Source organism: Lathamus discolor, chromosome 2 (assembly GCF_037157495.1).
Source record: "Lathamus discolor isolate bLatDis1 chromosome 2, bLatDis1.hap1, whole genome shotgun sequence".
Lineage (NCBI taxonomy): Eukaryota > Metazoa > Chordata > Aves > Psittaciformes > Psittacidae > Lathamus > Lathamus discolor.
Window position 1 is genome coordinate 100292184 of NC_088885.1, and position 24045 is coordinate 100316228.

Genomic DNA, 24045 nt, shown 5'->3' on the forward strand with positions numbered 1-24045 from the left:
TGCTTTATCAGTGCTTTCTGCAAACCTGATCTAAAATCCACAAAGGATTTGTGAAGAACAAACACAGAAACCACACAGTAGCTTACCCCAGCGAAAACATCAACAACTTTTTTGAAAGATAACAGGCCCAATTATCAGCTTTGAGGGCCTTGTAAATTGTCTTTAATGAAATGCAGTTTTGTTTTACAAGGCTGGTAATTTGGAGGTGAAAAGAATTCATGCATACATAAAAATCCTTGGGGAACAAAGGAAGGTAGGAAAAGACACATTTATCAGAAATGGTTTAGGGACAGATGGTGACAAAGCAAGATACTTTATAAAGAAAATATAGGCATGCTCAGCCTTCTCTGGTCCAGGTGAAGCCATCTAAACATCTAAACTGCTCTATTTCTTCTTTTGTTTTGCTCTCCTTTTATTTTGCTCAAAGGCAATCATTTGTAGGTACTTGTGCCATTGCTTTTGAATCATGAGGGTATGAGGCAGCTGAAGCAATAACAGCTGAGTAGGCGAGAGGCCTGAAATGTAAGCGCTGATCTGAGGAGAGGACAACTGTGTTAACCATCTCTGCAGGAAAGCTGCAGGCTGTGGGTACCATTGTCTTAATACCTCTGACCATCCTTGCTGGAAAATTCCACATGAAACGATGAAATGGGACCTGATGAAAAGCTCCTACGGATGCTACAGTACAAAATCTCACCCTCATTTCTTTTGAAATGAATTTCATGCAGCAGTTGTGTCCCTATATGCAGGCGTATGGCATCTGAAAATCTCACACTGCTCAATTTCTTTGTCCTTTCTCCTGAGAGCGATAAATACACAACTACTTTACTGCACTTCTGAAGGGAAAAATAAAAAACCCACATAAAAAGCTGTAAGAGCATTGTTCTGCAAATTCATAGACATAATCTTTCAGTCTAGCAATCCACCCAATGTAATGTGAGCTCCTGATGTTTCAAAAGTTGGGCTTGTGACCTACCTTGGTAGAGCCATGCAAAATAACGAGCTAGGAAGAATGTGGCCTGAGAGCCCAAACTGATTTAGAAGAATAGCCCTAAACTAAACCAAACCAAATCAAAGTATCCTTTACTCTCCTTCTTTTCCCCTCAGTACTATGGCTCCAGAAGTAACCTTGCTCTGGCCTCCAAAAAAGCAGAGCTGCTTACATGACTTATATAATTGTGGAGTACTGAATATTTAGGTATGTTCATGACCATCCTCGTCTACGTATGTGCATGTATGCCATATGACCATTCACGAGTTTGATCCTCACAAGCTTTTTTCAACAAAAGTAATACTGGGTTTTTTTCTTAATAGATAATTAATCCAAAATAAAGGGTCAGCTTACACTTAACCTATGCAGGTAACGCTGATGTTTATGTGAAAGAGCATAGCATGGGGTGCCCATGTGCCCAAGTCCCTTGTCAGAATACTGTCGGAATGAATTGTGTCCTGCATTGGACTATGCACCCAGCTTTTGCTGTCGTGGACAAAGATGTGGACCCAGAGGAATGCTGCAACTAAGACAAGAACTGAATCTAAGTCTAGAGTCCTGGTCCTGTGATCCTGCTTCTCATCCTTGCGTAATAGGGCACCCATACAAAACATGGCCTGTATGGCTCAGCTTCACAAGTAATAATAAATACTAAAGGACACTTCTCCCTCTCTTTGCTCCTTTCCTTCCTCTTCCCCACCATTTATTAGCTGCACCTTTTATCACCTCCAGTGTCCTCTCACTATACTAAGCCTAACAAGTGGAGGATTTACATTCTAATGGTACATATCCCCTGCGGATCCATCCAATCCATCTCAGAGCAGAGACATCTGCATTGATCTCCCGTGAGACCCCACAAGGTCAGCCCACTGTGCAGGAGACGGAGGAGCCTGCCTGAGAGCAGCACTACAACAGGGTGGCTTGTGCTGCTGTGCTATCTTGACTTCCTGGCTTGGCTGGCACAAGCTTGAGGAGCTCCTCACTGTGCCCAGCAGTGGTGGGCTGCTCAGGATGCCCAGGATGCTCTGGATTCTTCTCCTTCCTTACTGATTCCTATAAACTTCTTCCTGCCCCCTGCCTCCTGGCTCAGTGATTGATGCCTCAAACTCTCGGCAACTCTGGTAGCCCCTGTATCAATAAGGTTGTAATTTTCCTGTTAAAAAAGCACACTCAGAAGCTTGCTACAATTTCAGATCCCCCAGTGTCTCCAAAAAGTACCAAAACTTAATTACTCTAAGCCTTTAGTAGTCACTAGTTGTTTAACTAAGCCAATCCAGGACACCATAGATCTTGCTTTAGGCACTAGATTTATCTGCAAACCATGACAGCATAAAGTAGAATATAAGGGTTTTGCTGTGCACTGCTGGATAATTCTTCACTCCTTTCTTCCTGGCTTCATAAAAGGTAGTTTTCCCTGTAACGGCTATTTGCCAAGTCTGTACACTTCACTTCAATCTCTGTTTTCCACGTCTTCTTGTCAGGATGCAGCAGTGACATGTTGGAAATGTCTCTGTCAGGAGATAAACCTGAAGACTGGATAACCTGTCTAGAAGGCTGGAGAGACTCTCAAATTAGAGAGTGGCAGAAAGGTAGACACACACACACAAAATAACCCTCTTCTAAATTTAATGTACAGATGGCTCAAATATCAATGTGCCTTTGGCAGCACATTCCCCATTGCACTGCCTTAATGCTGCCCAGGAACAGGAAGACTTTCTGTTTTAGAGATCTCAGGCTCAGAGGAAACAGTTCTTGTTCCCTCTTCTGATTTTGAGACATAGAGGAAAGAACAGTGAGAGAGGCGGTTAGTAAATTGTTTTTCCCCAGCACCTTGGAGGACTGGCTCACAAACTGCACAGCCAAAATATCTTGGAAAGCCGCTGAATGGGCATGCCAAATGATTTCAATGTGCCAGGGCTCTAAAAGGACTAAAAAAGGCACTTGTGTCCCTTTGTTCAATGTCTTCCTTTGCCTAAGAGTCCCCAGAGTGCTCTGCTTCTGCCTGCTTGTCCTGATACTCTGCATTAATATAATGAGGAAGTGGCTCACATGGGAACGGTGGGATGTGTGTCATGTCACGAGCAAGTATATGAGACAGGCAAGCAAAGGGTCAACAGCCTGGCTAGATGCAGTCTGACTGCAAATAAGAACCACAGTCCTTGGAGACTGCTTCAGTCCAGCACTTTTCTTTGGAATGACCAGAGCCGAAATGCCAAAACCCTTACCCTTTTGCAACTTAATCTCAACTACCCTGTATCTCATCCAATGTTTTGTCCCAACACCATGCCCACTTTATCCACGCTGAAAGCGCATAGAACATGCCATGTACATGAGCAGATATCATTTTCAATTTCCCCTTGAATATATTTTGGAGTGTTGGGGGACTTTATTTCGGTCTTTTATAAGTTGTTGATTTGCCAAAGTGAAAGAGAAATATTGAAGAGACTTGGCCAGTCCTGCATGTTCTCCTCAATGCAATTGAGCTTAAGTGCTTCCCCAGCTGGAATTTTCCTCCAGGATTGCAACTCTGCAGAACTGCTCTTCAGTGTCTGTCATGGTTTCACCAAGCTTCCTTTCCCCCACCCTTTGGTGAATCTCCCCTCTTCCTAAAGTGAGGATCACATCCAGAATAATTCAATCTCAGTTTTTCATTAAGGGAGACTTGCTTTGAGTTCTTTGGGTAAGAACAGATGTGTGTGCATCTGTACAGCATGGGCTGAAAGCACAGCTTAGTTATATGCAGGAAACAGGGAGCTGCAAATACAAGGAATATTAAATACTGTCTAATACCGTCATCTTGTGTATTCCTCCTTTTATGTACCTCAGTGTAAATAAAAATTAATTCCACTGATACAGGGTCAAAATCAAGGTGTCAGGTTTTGTCTTCAGAAGCCTCTTGCTAAGGATGTGGAATAGGTACTCTACAAGACACAAAGTCTTCTGAGGATAGAGACAACTGATAGATGCTGTTGAAGGTAGATAATTAAGGGCTAATAAGGATAGAAAGGGTAAATCATTGGAGAATAAGGAGAAATGAAAAAACGTAAGTAGGGAAGAAAATGGGATTTTACTGAAGAAAAATGACAGAAAAAAGAAGACAGGAGAAGGATGACAACACATAACTTCAGGGAAAAAATCAAGAAAATAGTGCCAATTTAATTATAAGAAGTTCTGGAGCCAAACCTTCATTACACAAGGGTGTTTTTCAAGCTTATATGAAGTTCTGCTTTTAACAAAAAAGACAAAATGTTGATTACCCATTGCAACAACATTGGAACAACAGGGCAGCTAACCTAAAAGGGGGGGGGGGGAATATATAATCACACACCCTTAAAGCTGAAAGATACTTATAGTGCTAAAGCCAACTGAAAACCATAGGATGACTCCCACTAACTGCAGTGACCATTGGCACCAGCCTGTAATGAATTAGTTCAAAAGATACATTATTGCCCTATAAAGCATTTCTCAGTCAATTTAGTTGCTCACCAAAAGACAGCTCACAAGAACCAGTGTAGCCTGGTAGGAAGAGTTGACTCAATGCCAGATTTTAAAATAGCTTAGGAACAGATAGAGAGGAATGCTACATCAGCTACAAAGATGGTGTCTACAGAAGAAGCTATGGAGACCCACTTCTGAGGCTTCTCAGAAACAGACAGCTCTGCTTGAAGCAGGAGGCAGTGCCGTGGCATTCCTTGTTTGTTATATTGGATATTGATGCCTGTGTAGCAGTGATCCCTCAGAAACAGGCCCGGCCACAAGAACCATTCAGATTCCTGGAGGATGATTCTATGTAACAGGAGGAGCATCACATATCAGGGGCACTGCCACTGCTCAGGCATTTGGACAGGATGTCACACACAGATTTCTTGCTCAGGTGTAACATAGGGGAGTCACTCATCCTAATGGATAATAACCATGGTATAACTACGAGATATTTGTTGTAAAGAGTGCAGCACCTGAGTTGTCTACTCTTCCCTAAACAAATGCCATACAACCTCAGATGCGTACAAACTAACAATACATTATCTAAAGAAAAGCTAATTACTTGCAAAGACTGATAGAAAATTGAATTACACTAATGGATCATTTTGCAGCTTGTTCCATGTCCAGCCATTCATCATTTGCAAAGAAACTGCTAAGAACAGCTTCAAGGCAATAACTAAAAGTAATTAGGTTTTACAGAACTGATCCTGAAAGTCATCCATGATCTTGCTAAATCTTCTTTCTTCTTTTTTTTTTTTTCTTCTATTTCAGATTTGTATTTTTAGAAGAGAGCTCAGGAAATGGACATACCCACTTGTAACTGAGCTGTGAGCTATCACATGTGATAGCTGCATTTCACTGGATTTTTAAACACGGAGTGCTATCGTACACAGCCCTTGAGCCAAACGAACAGAGCAAAGCAATAAAGAAAATTCAGATTTGCTTATGTGAATGGAGAAAATCAGCGCAGATTCTCTCTAGAAGGTCTACTCACAGCTTACAAAACCTTACATGTGCAATATCGAAAGTATCCACTTGGTGGTCACTTGTGCCTACAATGGGCATGCTTTTTTCCATCTCCAAGAACCAGTTATTTGCTTTCCATTCCTCTTTTAGTAAAAGAGAGCACGTAGACCTCAGGGAACAGCTGAGCTGCATTTTAAAATGTATGGCATAACAAGATGCAGGGTGTGGGCCATGGCTATCTTCAATCACTCGTGCCCATGAAACAAACTTAAAACCAACCTGGTGCAAATTCCTAACATAAACTCACTTTACAGAGTCTGCAGCCATGAAGCTGGGATGATTCTAATCTCTATGACAACATGATAACTTTTCAGACAGTATGAGCCATAAAAACATCCTCTTAATACACTGAAATATAGAACCTAGCCATTGGACTAGAAAAAGAGACACTTAATTTCTTTCTGAGTTACCACGTATCCCAATGATCACAGCCCTGTGAATTCCATATGTATATTGTAAAATAATCTGCCCACTTGAATGACCTTAGATCACTCAAATAACAGCACAATGCAAGAGGCCAGAGAGAATTATCTTATTAGATGTTGTGGTTTTTTTCCTTTTACATAACCTTAGTGCAACTTCAAAATATTCTGGAATTGCTTCAGACACTCATAAAGGGAGGCTACAAAGAGCCAGAGTCAGTACTGGCATAATGAGATCACTTGGCCTGAACTCGGTGCAGAAAATAGAAACTGCATCTAGAAAGACTGGAAAAGAATCTCAGCATTTTCCCTTCTTTTTCCTCCCTTTCACACGTTGGGGACAGACACGCAACGTGCCACACAGCAGCAGGTTCTGTTGGAAAGCATCCTCTAGTCTAGAAAACTTGTTCTCAAGTCACTAACTCCAATCCCAAGCAAGGACAATTCCACTTATAATTCCACTTGCAAACTGATTAAGTTTCATCTTACAGCTAATAAAGCTACTTTTTCTTGTTGGTGACTGGTAGCATGAGCAGACAAAGAAACAGTAAGTGATGCTGTGTTTGGCATCATTTATGATATGTGGACAGAAACTCCAGGATGTCTTTACATCTTGATTGCTCCATTCAACCTGAAGAATTATAAGCATGCCACAGTCTGCAACAGTCATTGCCAAGGTACCTCACTGGCTTCTTCAGGCAATACTGTTTCCAAAGGACAGGGAAAAGCCGGCATGAGGTTGATAAAGTGATTAATTGGAAGGGGATATATAAGAAGAACAGGACAATTTAAATTTACGGTGTGGAATCCAGAAAGTGGTAAAAGGGAAGGAGAAAATAAAAATCTTTGGCTTTCATGGGCAGTTATGCCTAAGAAATATGTGGTGACAGTAAAAAGCAAACAGAACAAATATATTACAAATTTTTTATTCTATATATGTGTAGGAAAGCTTTTTCTGTCTAAGTGCTTTCCCTTGTTTAAATCAGTGAATTACTCTAGGCTTTTCCCTTGTCCACAAAGCTATACTCTGTACGTTATATTGTGCCATTTTTATGCTTCTGGTTTGCAATGTGGCCCAATAAACTCGCTGCACAATGATGCAATAAAATTTTTGTGAGTAGTTTGCAACATATTCTTTTTGATTAATGGCATAAATGGGAAAATACATTTGGAATCCTCTGGTAGGCTCAGTACTCTGCAGGGGAATCTTACTGCTTATAGAGTGTGCTCAAACCTGCATCAAACCTTGTGATGTTCTTCAGTAACTCAGCTTTGCAACACGAAATCAGAAATAAATATTTATGTTAAAATATATTTTCAAGGTAGATTTAAACAGCACTTGAAAGTTTCCTGAGCTTCTAGCAGGAAAATAAGCGAGTTGTGTGTGCCCTCTGAAAGATGAACAGAGACATACCCTGTTTCTGTAGACAGCGTGCGCTGACAGAAGGTGATGAAATCAATCAAACGGAACAATAACTCCTAAGGAACCACTTATATTTCATTAACTTGAGTGCCAAGGCTCTTAATGACAGATTTATTTTCTTTCTCTTAAACTCTCATAAAGAATTAAGTAATCAGGAAAATAAGGACTAACAGCCTGACACAACTTGAGTCTTTGCAACACAGTCTGTGTCTGAAGGCAGCGAGACATGTAGGCCCAGCAGCTCCTCAGGCTGGACTCCTCATGGTCCTGGCTTGGGGAGCTGCTGAGCCCACACATAGGTGGACAGTGCAGGCAGACACCATTCCAGGCTCCTCTGCCTGGCCTTGCCAAGGCATCACACTCCTGCCTGCAGAAGCTTGTAGTTATTCCAGCTCTGAACTGTCACTGGCTATGAGCAATTTTGTGATGTGCCCAACACAGCCATGAAGAGGAGACCAGCTTGATGCTGTCATTGTGCTCGAAGCAGTAATTCAAATGCTTCAGCAATTTAATTGGGTAGGAACTAATGCAGGATTATTTTTACTGCCCTTAATGTCACTTGTTTTAATTCAACTTCTACTCATTAATTTTCATCAAGCTTATTTCTCAGTTAAAATGAGGGCAAGAACATAGCTTCCTTTAGGAACACAAGAATGTGATGTGCAACTCACATTTTAATATGCATAGGAAGCAAGGTTTCTATGATGCAGGGGTTTTTTTCAAAGGAAAATTGCGATGAGACAGAGAGGCACTTAGTTACGTATTTCACAGAGGATGGACTAGAACTAACTCTGCTAGTCTGAAGAACCTTGGAGTTTAGAGAAATCTAAAACTAGCTTTGAATTTTTCAGCTAGCAACAGATTGCTATTAAAGGTTAAGCCCCCTGATCCTAAAGCACCTAGGCTTTTATCTTTCCCTGAACACAAGCTTCCTGGGTTAATTCTTGATCTATTCTGAAGATGTATATATACATATATATATATATGTATATATACAGGTACATCTATAAGTGTAGGTGTACATACACGTGCGTTTACCAGGCTTGTCCAACTCTTCACTCCCACTAAAGTCAATGGGGTATTTGAAAGGTCAGAGATGAACAACTAGATACAAAGTCTCTCTGCTGGCTGAACGCTGTATCAAAGTCTTTTGGGAAGACAGCACTCTATTCCACGCAAATGCTTCCTGTAGTATTTACCATAAAATGAAACCAGTAAGCAATCTAATGTGGGTGTCATGCAACTTGCATTTGCTTCATGTACTTTTGGTTTTTATTAATTAAAGCTGTTAAAAACTTTACTAAAACTAGATATTTTTAGTCTGTTTCTTTTTATTCCATAATTTTAAAGCAGCAGACCTGTATGTTAAGGGTAGAATTGCACTTGCTATGTGCAGCAGCTGTTCCCAAATCAAAGAGAAGGATGTCGGAACCTTACACACCCCCAAATCCTGTGAATTTTAGCTGGTATCTTCAGAAGAAATTAAAAGCATGCTCAGAAACCTATGGGTTCTGCCTGCTGGGCTAACTGCCCTGATACAGCTCCCAGGGAAGCAGCAGAAGCATACGGCTGGGGTGACAGGACTGTTCCTTTCAGCAAGTGTTTCCTTTTAGACCACCTTATCTGCGAGACTCCATTGCATCCTTAAGGTGCAGACATCCAGCACAGCTGAGCCAGCGGGACAGCTCTGCCTCCAGCATCCCTAAGCTCCTGGCCCTGCAGCAGACCTACTCGTGTGCCTGGAGGCATCCTTGGGGCTTTCTAACTCATCTGAAAACAATCTCAGCAAAGAATAGCTTTACAAGTCTCTAGCCTGGCAGCGAGTCGAGAGGACTCACTGACAACAAGACATGTCTTTCACTGGGAGAAGGGACTGGACGAGGCAGGCAACACCAAGGGGAAAGCAGGGAAGTGATGGTGGAGGAGGAGGGAACATGCTTGTTCCTTTCAGTAACAATCAGAGCAGCTCAGCCACGACACCTAGCCGGATCTGAAGTCTCCATCTTTTTTTCCTAGCTTGAAGAAAGGGGTAATTAATATTTGTTTTCAGAACCATCATTAAAACAAATGATACATACACAGGATTTCACAGACATGAAATACTCATGCATAATATCCTTTGGGGAATGCTGACATACAGAGAAGTCAAGATTCACATCTGAAAAAAAAAACAAAGGGTAAAATAGATGATACAGTTTTGGTAGTGTCTAAACTAGTGCCCAGACAGCTTAGGACCAAGCTGTAGGAAAATATCCTGACACTTGATTTTCCCCCACCAGCTTTGTCCTTTTTCCATGAGGGACACACCTGCATCCATCTCAGGATGGTTCCTGACACAGGCATGGCAGATCTGCAGTTCTGCATCCTAGGCAGCAGTCAGCGATGGTTGGCTGTGTTCAAACCTAGCTAGTACTCCTTACAGATGAAAACCTAAGCAACTGTCCCTCTTGCCTTTCCCCACTACATGCCCTAGGAATTCCCAGATGAACATCCAAAACTGGTCAGAGACAGTTTCTGACAGTCTTTTGTAACAGGCTGAGAAACAGGACTAAAAATTTTCAGCTCTTGGTTGCCCAGTCGGTCTTTCTGGCTTGCTACGTTCCCAAAACGCAGCCTGTATCATCAGCGCCTCAGAGGAAGCTTCCGCTCAGTAAAAGGACCAGGGAACATATTAAAAATATAAATATTAAATATTAAAAGAATGGCCAAAGACAGTCCCTGGAGATGAAGAAATGAGACTGCAGAGAGAGAGAGTGAGCAAAACACACCAGTGATAGAAGATGTGGCTAGTGATAACAATTCTGCTTCTGAGACTCTTGGGAGATGAAAGTGGTTTTGCTCTTCTCACATCCCTTTCCTGCTGCCAGGATCTAGAAAGCTGTAGGATTTTCAGCGGTACTTTTCATCTTCCCATTTTCTTTTCTGCCGTAGTCTGTTGGAAGCTGTATTTCAAGCCCTGCTCTGCCATGTAGAGGGGGACTGCACAGACCATACGGAAGGTGTGCACAGCAGCGAGTTTGCTGCACCCATCCATGCTTTTCCCCCCCCTGTTTTGGGAGGCAAAGTCGATCACATCACTAGACACATCTTTATTTTTAACAGCATGTACAGGGAGGTATTTTGCATTAATCTGGACATGATGGTACAGAACATAGATCCCTGAACCCAGCTCTTCAACAATGAGCTTTCCCTTTTGAATACTAAATTAATTCACTCCAATAATGTGCACCAGAACAACTTACACACTGCAAGAAGTCTACTGAATTATTCTGCAGTTCTCCAATTGTGCACTAGATTCTGCTATTCTTTCTCATCTGGGTAAATAATTTACCTTCCAAGTGCTTTCATTAACTGCAATTCATCTTCCTGCTATGAGGTTGCAAGTAGCTTCAGGTAACCATCAGTACACAGGAAAGAAGATTAATCTGTTCCTTTCTCATTGTAGCTGACCATAAACCTGAATCAGACACCCTTACTGCATGGGGCTGTACTTTAAAGTATGAATTTTCCTATTGAAAAAAAAGTGCGATGGTGAGATGCCAAGTGGTAGTCAAGTGAAAACAAAGTGAGTGTGGTGGTCTAAACAGAGGTGGTCAACATCCACACACGGACTGTGGAAAGGATGCCAGGATCCTATTTGCCACACAGGAACAAACATCTGGGTTTTGACTGTACAAACATTAACAAAGTCGAATGTATTAGAGACTGTCGTGTGGACCTGACCCCCTGTTCTGAGAAGGACATACATAGCCATGGATACTCTCTCTTCTGGAGAGCCAGGAGGCAATTTATCTCCCCCAGCACCCTGGAACCCTGTATACCCTGCCCTGCTTTGGGAACCTGTTGGAAGGGGGTGCTCCGCTGGCTTCCCCACCCCGGGCTGCCGAGGGAGCCAGGTCTTGGAATGCCGGGCAGGGGCCAACCTGCATCCCCGGGACCAAGGTGGCCGGGGAGGCTCGAGGACCAAGGAGTTGCCCCTCCTTGGGGGCACGTTAGTGAACGAACACCTGAAGCACTCCTCTGCCTTCCTCTTTCGGCAGCGAGCGCATAAAACTGGAGAAGTTGCTCCAGAATAAACAACTTGTTTTCCTCCCTCCCCCCATTTGACGGGAGGCGAAGCTTTCACCAGAAGGAGCCGTCCGTTTCCAGGCTGCCTGTTTCCAAGGGTCGGGCAGCCGCCTGGATGGGGCGGGCAGGGCTCCCACAGCCGCCTCCGTCACCCTTCAACCCCCCTTTTATTCTCGGGTGAGAAACTTGGAGGGGAAGGGAGGGGGAAGCGGGCAGGAGCCGGCGGGAGGCTGCAGGGGCCGCTTGGCACGGGGAGAGCAGACAAAAGCCGGCGGAACTACGTGGCTTAAATTCAAAAGGGGCGCTCGGGGCTCCGTCAGGGCAGCACCGGCCCGGGGAGCTGCGCGGGAGCGGGGCCGGAGCGGGCGGCGAGAGATGGGCGCCGGCGAGGAGCGGGACACGCGTGCGGGGAGGGGAGTGCAGCCCTCCCGGGACCGCAGCGGCTGAAGCGGCCGCGCAAGCCCAGCCCGGGCGCGACGATGAGGGGCATCCCGGGCTTGAAGCGGCTGCGGCTCAAAATCTGGCGGCGGTGCACCCTGGTGCTCCTCCTCTTCTGGGCTGCCTGCTGGGTGGTGGTGAGCGCCCTGCTCTTCCTCCTCCACAGGAGCGTCTTCTCCGAGCGCTGCACGGACGAGAAGAGCCACCGGATCCTGGCGAGGCTGGTACGTGCCCCGGAGGGACGCGGGGCATCGCCGGCGGCTGCCCGGCCCGACAGGCTGAGGCACGGGCAGTCCGTCGTGGCTGCGGTCAACGGGGCGCTCCTGCCCGGCTCCGGCTGCCCGGGGGAACCCCAGCACCCGACGGGAGGAGGTGGAGGAGCGGCTGTGCGGCTGCCTCCTCACCAGCCTTTCCGGGCTCAGGGCAGGTGCGGGCCGCCGAGCGGTCCCGGCGTGCGGTGGGGGAGCGCTTCCCAAGCGCTTTGGAAAGGGCTGCTCGGCATCCCGCACTCTCCTAAGCGGGGAGGAAGCTTCCTGCGGGTTGTTTTTTATTGGGTTTTTGTGTTTATTTATCCGCGAAGGTGCTCGTACAAAAGTCACCTCTCAGAAATGCCACGCAGCATGTGACGCTTCCTGTGCGTCTGGCAGGGGCTGGCATTTAAGATGTAGGCATTAAAAATTTAAGAAAGGGTTTGTAAGTATTCATTAAAATATCGAAAAAAATAGGGAAAAAAAAAAAAAGGAAAAAAGGCCAGATTTAGAATTGTGCAGGAAACACTTTGAAAAGAGGAGCAGCGTGGGTTTGACTTCTGAGTTTAATTTTGTTTCTTAATTAAGATATTTGTAGTGCCAGTGGTTAGGTGGGAAGAGAGGAATGCTGGTGAAAGTTAAATCATAGTCACAGAATGGTTTGAGTTGGAAAGGACCTTAAGACCATCCAGTTCCAATTCACGTGCCATCAGCAGGGGCACTGCCAGTGATGGGGCATCCACAGCTTCTCAGGGCAACCTGTGCCAGTGCCTCACCACCCTCACATTGAAGAATTCCTTCCTTAAATCTAAATCTAGTCTATATAATCTATTACTACCACAAGCAAAAACTGATTGTACACTTCCCTAAAATTCTGTGTAATGAAGTGAAGCTATAGACAGTGGTTCTGGCAGCGTGTTTTTAATGGCAGTGAGATGCAGTTTCTTTACTCCACCTCAAAGAACAGCTGAGTTTGGGACTGCAGCAGAAGGAGTGAATCTTGCCCGCTTGTTTCATGGCTGGGAAGGGCAATGTATGGAGGTGCACAGAGCCACCAAGCTCAGGGCACTTCAGGCCCTTGCCATCACACTCTCCAGCAAACAGATGCACAGAGACTGTTGCTGTTTTTCAGTTTGGAGAGAGTTAGGCAGAACTTCAAAAGCCCTGGCAGGGATCAGGTTTAGGCACAAGCTCACAAAGTTGTCTCTGTCACTGTGTGACAGCTCAGTTTCAGGCTCTCCTTCCAGAGGAAGAGTAGCAGAGATTGCCGTGCTCATCTGTTTACATAGGTGAGTTTTCAACAAGATGGTGAAGGTCTGCAAGCAAATTTTCCCATATGATGTTTGAAAGGGATTGTCCTCTTAGTGGAACGATCAGAAAATGAGTTCATCTTCAACAGCCCCAAAATAAGGATTTATACATCTTCTGAGCACAGCATGATTTTTGCAGTTGTAGAAAGTGCAACTGATCTGTGAAACAAATTATCTGATGGCTTGAGTTCCGTGCCTCTTATTAAGCAAAATTTGACTTCCAAGAGAAACTATTTTACTTGTCATCTGAAATATTTTCAGCAGGAGATAAGATGACCTACTTTAAGCAAGTGGGTGAAAACTGCATGGTTGCATACACCTGCAAGTGGTATTTTGGAAGGTTTATTTCCTTCTTCTGAGCAAAACGTACATCTGTACAGCTGTGCGTTACACTGGGAAGACCAAAGTAACACTGGGCATTTTGCAGAGACGAACTTTAACTCTCCAAAAAATGACTTACCCTTTCTTAACACCTGTCTCATCTTCATTCACACTGAGCACACTAAATCACAGCAATCAATTCCTGTTTTCTCCAGAGAAATAAATTAATTCCGATGCCTTCCAAAGCCTTGCTCAGTATTGCATTTACGTAAGAGAAGTACTTGATGACAAGGCAGGACTCAGCCTCAGGCCTGCCTGATGGGGGTACAGTAAGTTATTTTAATTTATATGAATCCTTAGCTGGGTTTACATTAACTTAAACTTTTATGCTAATTTAAGCCTTTTTTTTTTTTTTAACTTATCTTGGTAAGTGCACTAAGGATATTTAAAATTATCTAGCCAAATTAAACCGAAAGAGATTATTAAGTCTAAAGCGTGCTTGTGTTTGCATTTCTGTGCAGTATAGCTGCTTTCCCATAAAGCTTTTGGCTTTGTATCACTTTCATATTTTAGTTTTAAAAGTCTGGCACTTAGAGACATTCAAAGGGTGCTCATTAGGTAGATTTAAAACTGCCTCATCGACAGAACTCAGAATGCAGTCATTAAGACAGGGATAACAGTGTAGAGGGCCATTTCTGAAAGAGTTCTTTGGGGAATTGATTCTTTTTATCAGCAGTGATCGTGATGATATGAAATCTTGTATGGTGAAGCTTGCAGTTAGTGCAAAGGTTGGTAAATAACAAACAGACCATCTTTTCACAACAGGGTGATCTGAGTCACCTGGCTAAACTTTGTCAGTCCACCAAAACGTGTTTTAATACAGTAAAATGCAAGCTAGTACACTGGGGAGTACAGGAGTACAGGCTATGCCAATAGGATGGAAGACTCTCTTGTAAAATTCTATGACTTTAGAAAGAAAACAGAGGTCAAATAATTGCTTCAACATGAACTACCAGTGCAGGCTGTGCCTAAAAGGCTGATATAATCTCAGAATGCCTCCAAAAAGAAGAAGTAGGAAAGAGCTGTTGGCTGTCTTTGCAGCACTGGACAACGGCATTCAGTTTTGATGTCTGTCCTTCCAAGGCTAGAGGATGGGAAAATGAAGAGAAGAAGCAGGGAGGGAATAAAACCACAGAAATCATCCAGGGGCTGCAGGAATAAGGATTATCGTGGGAGGGAGCTAAGCTTATTTGGTATATTATGCTTATGGCAAACATAAAACACTTGAAGTTGGAACAATGAGGGGGAAAGTGAGGACGTGAAGGTGCAGTCAGTCTTTTCTAGGTTACAATGAACAGAAGGGTGAGATTTTTAAAGCCGCTGAGTGACTCACAACTCACTACATTTTGTGAGTGCAGAGAGACACCTTGAAAATTGTTCAAACCTCTTGCCTGCTTATTTGAGGAGCCTTTTTGAAGTTCTTTCTTGTATTGGTGACCAGGAGAGAGCGTTACTTCTGGAAGGCTGATCTGTGTTTTGCCACTATGGGACCAGGAAATCTTTGATCAAGTCTCCTTTCACAGATCCCAGTTTGCAAATCACCACACACATTCAGTGTAAGAACAATCCAATTCAGAGACTTGTTTGTTAGGTACTAGGTTAATAATCAAAGACTTATGGGCTCAAGTGGAACGGCAGACAAGTCCTAAACTGCAGCCAGGTTCAAAAATGACTCATCCCCTATGTCTGGGAAATGTGAGACTGTTTTCCACAACTATTTGCTTTTTTAATGTCATTCAGATTGATGTGATGGCAACATGAGAAAATAAGCTGTGTGTTCACATGTTTGACTACAGGTCTTCTGGGCATGCGTTCTTGTAGATGCCAAGGGTCCATGCGTGTGGGCCACCTAAGAGTGAACTCGATGGACCACAGTATAATTGTGCACAGGGGCAAGTGTTCACCCATGTGGATTCAATTACAGGACTAAGTCCTATATTCTGTTACTATAGCAGAAGAAGAGTCAGGTTGTGATCTCTGTAGGTGGGCACTGGTTTTAAATGTGGTTGTACTTACGCTCCAAAGAAAACCCCCAAAATTTCTTCAGTTTGTAATTCTTCTAAAAGCACTTAGAGTTCCAGATAGTAATTACTGCTATCAGGAAAACTACATTTCCTCCTTAAAAGGGGAGCATAAGTTTGTGTTGCATTCATAAGAATAGATTTTCAAAAGCAAGAGGATTCATACACATACTCTGAAGTCTGTGGACAGCCTAGTAAGTCTGCTAGGCCACCCTGATGTGGATGTGCATGCAGATGCATGTGTTTCACACATGTATATCATCCTGGACTCAGGATCAGGGCATTCACGGTAAAGACTGCTTACCTGGCTCTCCTTGCTGGAATTGAACATTCTCATTTGGCCCATGAGATCATCAGAGTATAAATAAACTTTATGTCTGTCTGAACTGCCCTCAATAACCAGTTTTAGTCAATTTATCACCATTCCTGGATTTTGGACTTAATCCTCCACCCATTCCCCAGTGTCCTGTTCAACATTTGACTGTGAATGCTGCCTGGCATCAGTACATACTCCTCTGGTGCACATCTTAGACACTGCCCTCAGTAAATGCATCACTTGTGTTTTGTCATCATGTTTCTTTGTGTGACAGCAAGTCACACAAAGAGGGTGGGCCTCAGGCAGCCATTGCAAGTGCTCCACGTGCATAGAGAGATGGCAGCTGGTTTAAATGAAGGTTCAAATGCAAGAAAGCAGTGAGGAAGGCTGACACTGTCAAGCTGCCTCCCAGATGTTTGGCTTTCTACACCACCACGGCCTATTCCCCTTCCACCAGGGACCTCTGTTCATCCCCTCTACTGGTTCGCCCAAAGCAGTACCTGCAGCTGCACATCTGAATGCCTATAGGAATATATTGACTGCTAACACATTTGGAAGTGATGACATGGAAATAATTATGGGTCAAGGGAAGGACTGGTGAGGGATTCCTCGCAGTTCTTATGTGAATTTGCAGTGACCATTTAACTATCAAGCAGCAGTTCCTATGTTTCCACCAGCTGATTTTCTTTTTCTAGTTAAAACAAAAATAAGTATTTAAGCAATTAATATTAAAATGTCACTTTTGATAGTTGTGTGTAAGAGCTGGAAAGTAACTTTTTTTTTTTTCTACAGTATTTACATACTTAAAAATCCAGAAAGCTCTTGGTTCAAGAGAACTGAGCACAACCTCTGTGCTTCACGGCTGTACAGAGGAAGGTTCTTACAGCTCCATTCAGGGCACCTTGAGTGCAAGGCTAAAATATGCAGGGCTGCGCTAGATCCCAGCAATCCAGTTACCCATGGATTTTCCTGTAGTTTAAGAGGGGGTGTCAAAGTTTTGTTGCCCAAATCTCTCAGAAAATTCCTGAATTACACTAGAAATTATCTCCTGTGCCTTAAAGTTTTACAGCCTAGAATCTCACATAGCACAGCCAAGTGTGTTCAGAGGTTCTCTCACTGAATTCATACGTGTCAAGAATTGTCCTTTACCATCCCAAGAATCCCTGTTTTGAAGCAAAACCCCTGCTAGTAAAAGGTCTCTATAGACTTCTGAAAAAAACATTGAATCACTGGTGAGCACACCAGTGGTTGTAGGTGTGTTCTTGCAGTACAGCTGCAAACCTCCCAAGCTTAGAACTGTTTCTGACTATTTGCCTTTCTTCTGTGTGGTCCTTCTATGAATATTCTGCTCTTTCTCTCCAGTGTCTTGACTACAGTAGTGGAGCTCTGACTGGTGACCTCTGTGAGGACCTGTGTGTGGCACAGAATCTGGTGTATAAACACTGCCTTTACTATGACAGAGGTAAGAAGGTCATCCAAGCTGACTGGAGGGGCCAGCCCATCATCCTGAAATCCAAGAAGGAAATCTTCTCCAGCTACCAGCATCTCAGCATGCTAGAAGAAGTGGAAACAGAAGATATTCCTGAAACAGAGCTTTTGCTGATGGTAGCCTTGGAGGTCAAAAACGTCCTGGGGCTAGAACTGTCTAACAATTCCATGGGGCCCCTGTGGACAAGGAAGAAGGGACCACACTGGAAAGCGCAGGTGGCCAGCATGTGGTCCTTGCTCCAGCAGGAAGAATATATCTACTTCAGTTTGCTGCAGGACTTCAGCAAACACGTGCTACGAATTATTGGCTCCTGTGGACACTTCTATGCTGTGGAATATCTCACAGCTGGTCATGCCTGGCACAAAACTCTTTTTCCCTTGGAAAATGTGGTCAGTCCCACCTTTGCTGGCCGCAGAAGAAGGGTGAGAGCCATCATTGACATTGCACTCAGCTTTCTGGACATGGTGCAGCATTTTGATAATGATTTCTCCCACCCACTTCACCTGTGTGACATCAAACCAGAAAACTTCGCTATCAGGCATGATCTCACGGTAAGTTGGGTCTCTGGGGTGGTGCTGCAGCAGTGTGAGGTCAAATTCCAGTGTAAATGACACTAGATGTGTAAAAATGGCACTCCTCATACAGCTTTTGGCCACGGTTTTGCAAAGCCAATGCATTTACAAGCGACAAGGGAGATTCTCTGCTGCTTCTCCTCTTTGTGCAGCCACATTTCCGATCACTAAATCCTGCTGCTTGTTTGGAGAACAGCCTGCTCAGTTCTGGTTTGTTTCACCTCCTCAAAGGTACTGACAGGGTCCCTTGGATGTGGTGAGAGATACCTCCTGAAGGCAAGGAAATCTCAAAAGCTGTAAATGAAGACGTAATTTGAATCATAGCAACTATTTCTGGTAGTGAGTGGTGCTGAAAGGAGAAACTGAATTTGAAAGTTAAGGCTGAATTCTCTGTCCTGACACAAGGGGAACTCCCCCATCCAAACCCACTCATTTGCGCTTAGTGTTCAACTTACGTGGTATGGAAATGATCCAAGGACAATGACATGAAACTCCCTGGCACCGTTACTCTTTGACTTCTCAGCTGTAGCTCAGACCTGAATAGCTATGCATGTTTTCCAAGTAGTGACGTACCTCGGCACCACATTGCTGCAGGTATCTTGCATTCACACTGCAGACAGAAATTCCACTGGTTTTGGTGGAAATTGTGTGTAGGGATGGGGGCACTGTGCAGTAAGTGTTAGAACTTAGCCTCACAATTTGCAGTGACATCAGTGGAGTTTGCACACTGTGTGAATGCTATTTTCAGTACTCACTGAGTGTTAATATACCATCTTCAGAGTACTAGACAAACATTGCTTAAACTTACAGCCATTAAGAGCAATTTGAGTGCTTTTCTTTCACCTTTCTCTTCCCACCCATTGTTTATTCAGGTGCAATACAGCAGCTGAACAGGGAATGTGAGGAGCTACAGCAAGAAACTACAAGTGTACCAGTACTTAGGCAGAGTGGGGTACAGCGGGGATTTCCTAAGGGAGGCTCGGCCCAGCCCATCTTTTTCAGTTAATCAGGACTGTGACTGCCTGTGGCTGACCATGCACCAGAGCATCTGTTTTACAGCCTACTTACAGGAAAAGAGGCTTCATGTAGGAAAAGAGAAAGATATTAGAAGACTCTTTCCTTATAGTATATTATGGACTCTTATGGTATCTTACGGACTCTTTTTTTTTTTTGTAAGGCTTGCTTCTCCAGGATTTTCCTGTGAGTTCTGGGTCCAAAGAGACAGCAGTCACCTTCCAGTATAGGAAAATGTTCTAATTCAGTACTAACTAAAGAAAAATGTGAGTTGCTGCTCACACATGGCTCTCCCAGTTGTACATTACTTACAGCTTGTTGGTATCACCCATTACCACCCCACTGGACTGGGAGACAGGAGATACACACAGTCAGGATGGGACAGAGAGACCTTCTGATCGGTGAAGGAAGGAGAGTGAGAAGCAGAAGCTCTAGATGATTTTACCAACCAGTTCCAGAATGGGGACACATCAAAGCAGTCTGGTTTTTGTCACTTACATTTGTTTCAAGTAATTGTTTCAATTTCTTGTGCCTTATACAGGATAATAACAAACACCCATAACAGTATCACTATTCCTCATCCTAGTAATGAGACTGCTGATGCTCAAAGAAATGTGCCTGGGGAATGCAATAGTTTTTCTTTGAGGATTATTCTCAAATGGAGGGGGTAAGCGTCCAGCCCTCACTCCAGCCTTTACATGCTGTTATTGTAGCACAAAGGGGAGAGATCACTGCCTGGTAGATCATCCAGGAGAATTTTAAGCTGCTATGCAGCTACAGAGTTAGGAAGAGGTCTGGGTGAATACAGTGCTCTATTAGAAAGATTACAGCGCCTTAAACATGACTTTAAATCAGTTGGGTCCTTCCTGAGTTTCCTTAGCTACCTTCACCATCAATTACAATCATAACAAACCCCACCAAAACGTAGCTGTTTATAGGTAGAATGTCATCCAAATCTATCTTTGCAGGGTCTGGCTGCATGCCCACACATTTTTGTAACAGATGAACTTCAGCGAAAACGCTGAACCCTTTGGCAGCAGCACTTTTGGGAACCAGGGCTGGTTTTCCTAGAGGAGCAATCAATCAGGTTGTCAAAAGTGCTCGGTGCTGGCAGAAACCCCACCTGGAGGTGATGCAGCAACCCTAGGACTGGAGAAACCTTCCAAAGAAGTGAACAGCAAAACTGCAGAGAGCTTAAGGAAGTAAAGAAGGAAAGAAAAGAAGAAATTGCCTGCCCAAACATGTTAAAATTCCTTAGGCTATGTCATTATCAAGCTCTCCAAGAAGCTTAAAAATACTTTTTAAAGCTATGCCTCATCTGTTTTTCCACAGGGAGAAAAGAGTAGAATAAAATGAAGATTGAACTGTGTTCTTTCTTTTGCCTGTGGAAGGTTTATTTGGCCTTCTACCAGTCCAGACGTTTTTTGTTCCTGTGGTTGATCCAGATGCTTCAGCCACACAGTTCAGCTTCCCCTGTTACATGGGAGGTTGAATCCTAAAAATGCGGCTACCCTTTTAGCCCAAGTAAGTCTGCATTGCCCAGGTCTCAGACATTTCGCCCCATGAAGATGTGTGCTCGCTGCTGCAAAGGAGCATCTCTGCCCCTGACTGTCAAGTGTTAAGTGAAGCTCTGAACCTACACCGGTTGCTGCATCCATCCATCGCACTGAAGGCAGGCTGTGTTCACTGTGGTCACCCACAGCTTGTCTCACATTAAGCAGCTGCCATACCATTACTGTCTTCCTTTCTTTCCCTCTTTATTGCTGTGATTTTTTAAAGGGAGGTATTCACGAGTGGCGTGGCACTTGGCAGAAACTGGGGCTGCAGCCCTTTGCTCCCAGAGTGGTCTTGAACCTAGCATGGGCAGCAGCCCTGCAGACCTCTCTGTGCTGTGTATTCACTGTTTAGCAAGCCTTGTGGTGGGGTGAGAAAAGTGGTTGATCTCTTCAGTCCTTGTTTTTTTCTGCTGAGACCAACTGCTGGCTGGGCTCTATTTCTGGACAACCAGAACAAGAACCATGCGCAGTAAATGAGTCAAACCATAGAAACAGGACAGGGCAAAGCCAGCCCCAACTTTCAATCTCAGGGATCTCTTTCTACAGCTGAACAGGCTCAAACCCACTAAAGGCAGTGGCAGGTTTGCAGGAGCTGTACCAGATGCAGGTAATTCTGTGCATCCCACTGCTCTTCTCCGCAGTGGTAAAGTCAAGGGTTTAGTCAGAATGGTGGATTATGAAATGATACCATCTGGCCTGTGGATAATTTTGCACCATCATATAATTAAAATGTTGAGGTGCCATCTGCATACGCTGCAACAAGAAGTAAATTAATCTTCAAGTTGAAAGTCCCAACACAGTTGACCTCAGGGATGCATATTGGCCACAAATCATTTTCCCTTTCCTGGTGTCATGAGCAGTGGCTGGTTTTGCTTAAAAAGTAGTATTTATGAGAGTAGCTCAGCCCAGTTAAGCAAAATAAAGCCCATTCACTGTGATTCTAGTTCCCCACTGGCACATGCTCTCAGCACAGCATTTCCGAAAGCAAGCCGGAAGGAATGCTTGCTCAGCCTTGTCCCACAAGCTCTGCTGTGCTGGATCTGATCGGTTGTTCTGATCCACAGGTGGTGGCCATTGATGTGGATATGGCCTTTTTTGAACCCAAAATGAGGGACATCCTCGAACAGAACTGCACGGGAGATGAAGACTGTAATTTTTTTGATTGCTTTTCAAAGTGCAATCTGAGAATCAGAAAATGTGGAGCACAGAGAGCCAATAACAACTTGCAAGTGAGTAGACACAGCTGCTTTATGAATCCATTTCTTTTAAAGTCACATTGACTATAAAATGTGTGGTACACACTAGGAGACTGTGAGACGAATATAGTCATGTTTTTAAACGTGGCCACCTAAGTACCAGTCCTGCTCAGAAATCCCATCTTGGGGCACGAAACAGGTCTTTATACTCACTAGTGTTTATTTGCCGTGGGTTTGTGTAGCTGGTAGCCCAATGCCTCAGATAGGAGAGTGAAGGAAATAGGGGAAGGGGATTAGCATTACTGTCTACACTAACGGTGAAGTCAGAGCTGCCCAGGTGTAAACAGTGACTGTACTTCTCCACATTACAGATGTAGTACGTGGATGTAGTGGAAAGAGGAATCCATGGGGTCCTTGGTCCAGAGTGAGGAGTGTAATAGCTCACCCAGGTTGTGCTGGTGTAAGGCTATGGCACAGCAGAGGGACTGGGGGACCATAGCTTGGCAGCCTTTTGCCTGCTTCTTCTACACCCTCACCACTGGTCATGCAGAAATGCGAGAGCAGTCTGAGAAGAAGAGCGACTCCTCATCCTTTGTGGATGCTCCTTTTCTATACCTTTCTGTCTGAATGGCTGGAGGCATTCTGGATCCAGCCGACATTTTCTACAGTACATTAGCTGTAGCTCCTGAAAGACAACAATCTGCTGTTTCTCCTTCCCTCAGGTAATCTGTGACAAAATATTCCGTCGCTGGTTTTCCCCAAGTCTCCGAGGGCCGCTGGTTTCCCTCCCCCTGCAGCTGCAGCTGCAGAAAGCTGTGCAGGAGTGTGCTGAGCCGGGGCACGGGGATGCTGCTGGGCACCAGAGGACTCTGAAATCTCTCTCCGAGCTATACCACCTGCTTCGGGTCTCTCAGCAAGAACTACAAAGAGCAGAGTAGACACAGAAGGCAGAACTGCAAAGCCCACATCCCAGCCACTGCTAAGGGACACTGCGTATGAGGCAGTCTGTGTTTTCCTCCTCCTTTCTTCCATCCCTCCTACCCATTGTATTACATTTACAGCACAGATTGTTTTTCTCCTATGCAAATGAAAATCATGGCTGCAGGTGCAGCACCTCTTGTTAATATCTTTTCAAGTGTGAAATTGTCTTATATTACCTGGATTCTGTTCTTGCTTATTTTCCTGAGCTAACCTTAGCCTTCTCCATCAGCATTCAGCACATTGCTTGCTTGCCAAACGCTGTAGTCACTGCTCAGATAACATCTGTCTGAGCGTGGTGCTCAGAGCAAGAACGCTTTACAGAAGAAAAGTATAAGTGCAGTAAAACTAATATCAGTAATTAAAATAGTAGGTGGGTGGGTGTGGATAAGTACATGCATTGTGTTGGTTTTAATTTCTCAGTAGAATGGGTGGGGTTTTTTAAGTAGGGACGGAGTGCTCAGAGTAAGAAACTCTCTCAAACAGAGAAATGTATTGTCACACAAGTCAAGAGTTGCTTTTGTACAAAGCAGTCTTTTCTGATGCCCCCAGGTGCATTTTTTCTGGTGTGTTGTATTACCTGTGCCGTAGCTACCTTGCTGGGGAGAAATTATATAACGGTACCTAGGACTTTTCAAGAGCAAAATACCCTTGCTGAATTCCCATGTGGGTACTCATATTCTGCAGTGGAGAGGTATGAATAATGCCACTGAATTTTCCCATGTGAACAAGGCCTCAGGCACTTGTACATCAGAGCGCTTGATAAGAAGCACTCCTTTGGCAGAGAGCAGAATTACCCAGGAATGCCAACAATCTGTCCTTCGCACTGAACAGAACAATATCCAGACCAGGAGTTTTCTTACACAGTATTTTTTTAACACTCTAAAGGGAAAATTATGCAAGAATTCATTATCTTGAAATAAGTTACATAAATAAAGATCCCTTGATGAACTTAAAGATATCAAATCTGCCTTTCAAGTGTGATTAGCTGTGGCTGGAGAATCTTAACACATAGATTCTGAAGATGTTGCATGTGGCTGGGACCAGTGCTGTTCAATATATTCATGAGCTGGTTACAGCATGAAGACGTTAAAAACCCCACAGAAAGAAAAC

General features: G+C 44.1%; 1 protein-coding gene across 1 annotated transcript; it reads left to right on the forward strand.

The window, feature by feature from the left end:
- The first annotated feature begins 11695 nt into the window (after nucleotides 1-11695).
- On the forward strand, nucleotides 11696-23116 carry DIPK1C (divergent protein kinase domain 1C). The gene is made up of 4 exons (XM_065669333.1): nucleotides 11696-12075; nucleotides 17490-18167; nucleotides 21823-21987; nucleotides 22677-23116. The coding sequence occupies exons 1-4, from the start codon at nucleotides 11893-11895 to the stop codon at nucleotides 22890-22892; spliced, it is 1242 nt and encodes a 413-aa protein (XP_065525405.1). The 5' UTR covers nucleotides 11696-11892; the 3' UTR covers nucleotides 22893-23116.
- Nucleotides 23117-24045: the final 929 nt, after the last annotated feature.

Bases quoted from the DNA above. Each gene is read 5' to 3' on its own strand.
- DIPK1C (XM_065669333.1), top strand. From the start codon at position 11,893: ATGAGGGGCATCCCGGGCTTGAAGCGGCTGCGGCTCAAAATCTGGCGG. The intron at 12,076-17,489 runs GTACGTGCCCCG...CTTTCTCTCCAG, and splicing joins ACCGGATCCTGGCGAGGCTG to TGTCTTGACTACAGTAGTGG. The intron at 18,168-21,822 runs GTAAGTTGGGTC...TCTGATCCACAG, and splicing joins CTATCAGGCATGATCTCACG to GTGGTGGCCATTGATGTGGA.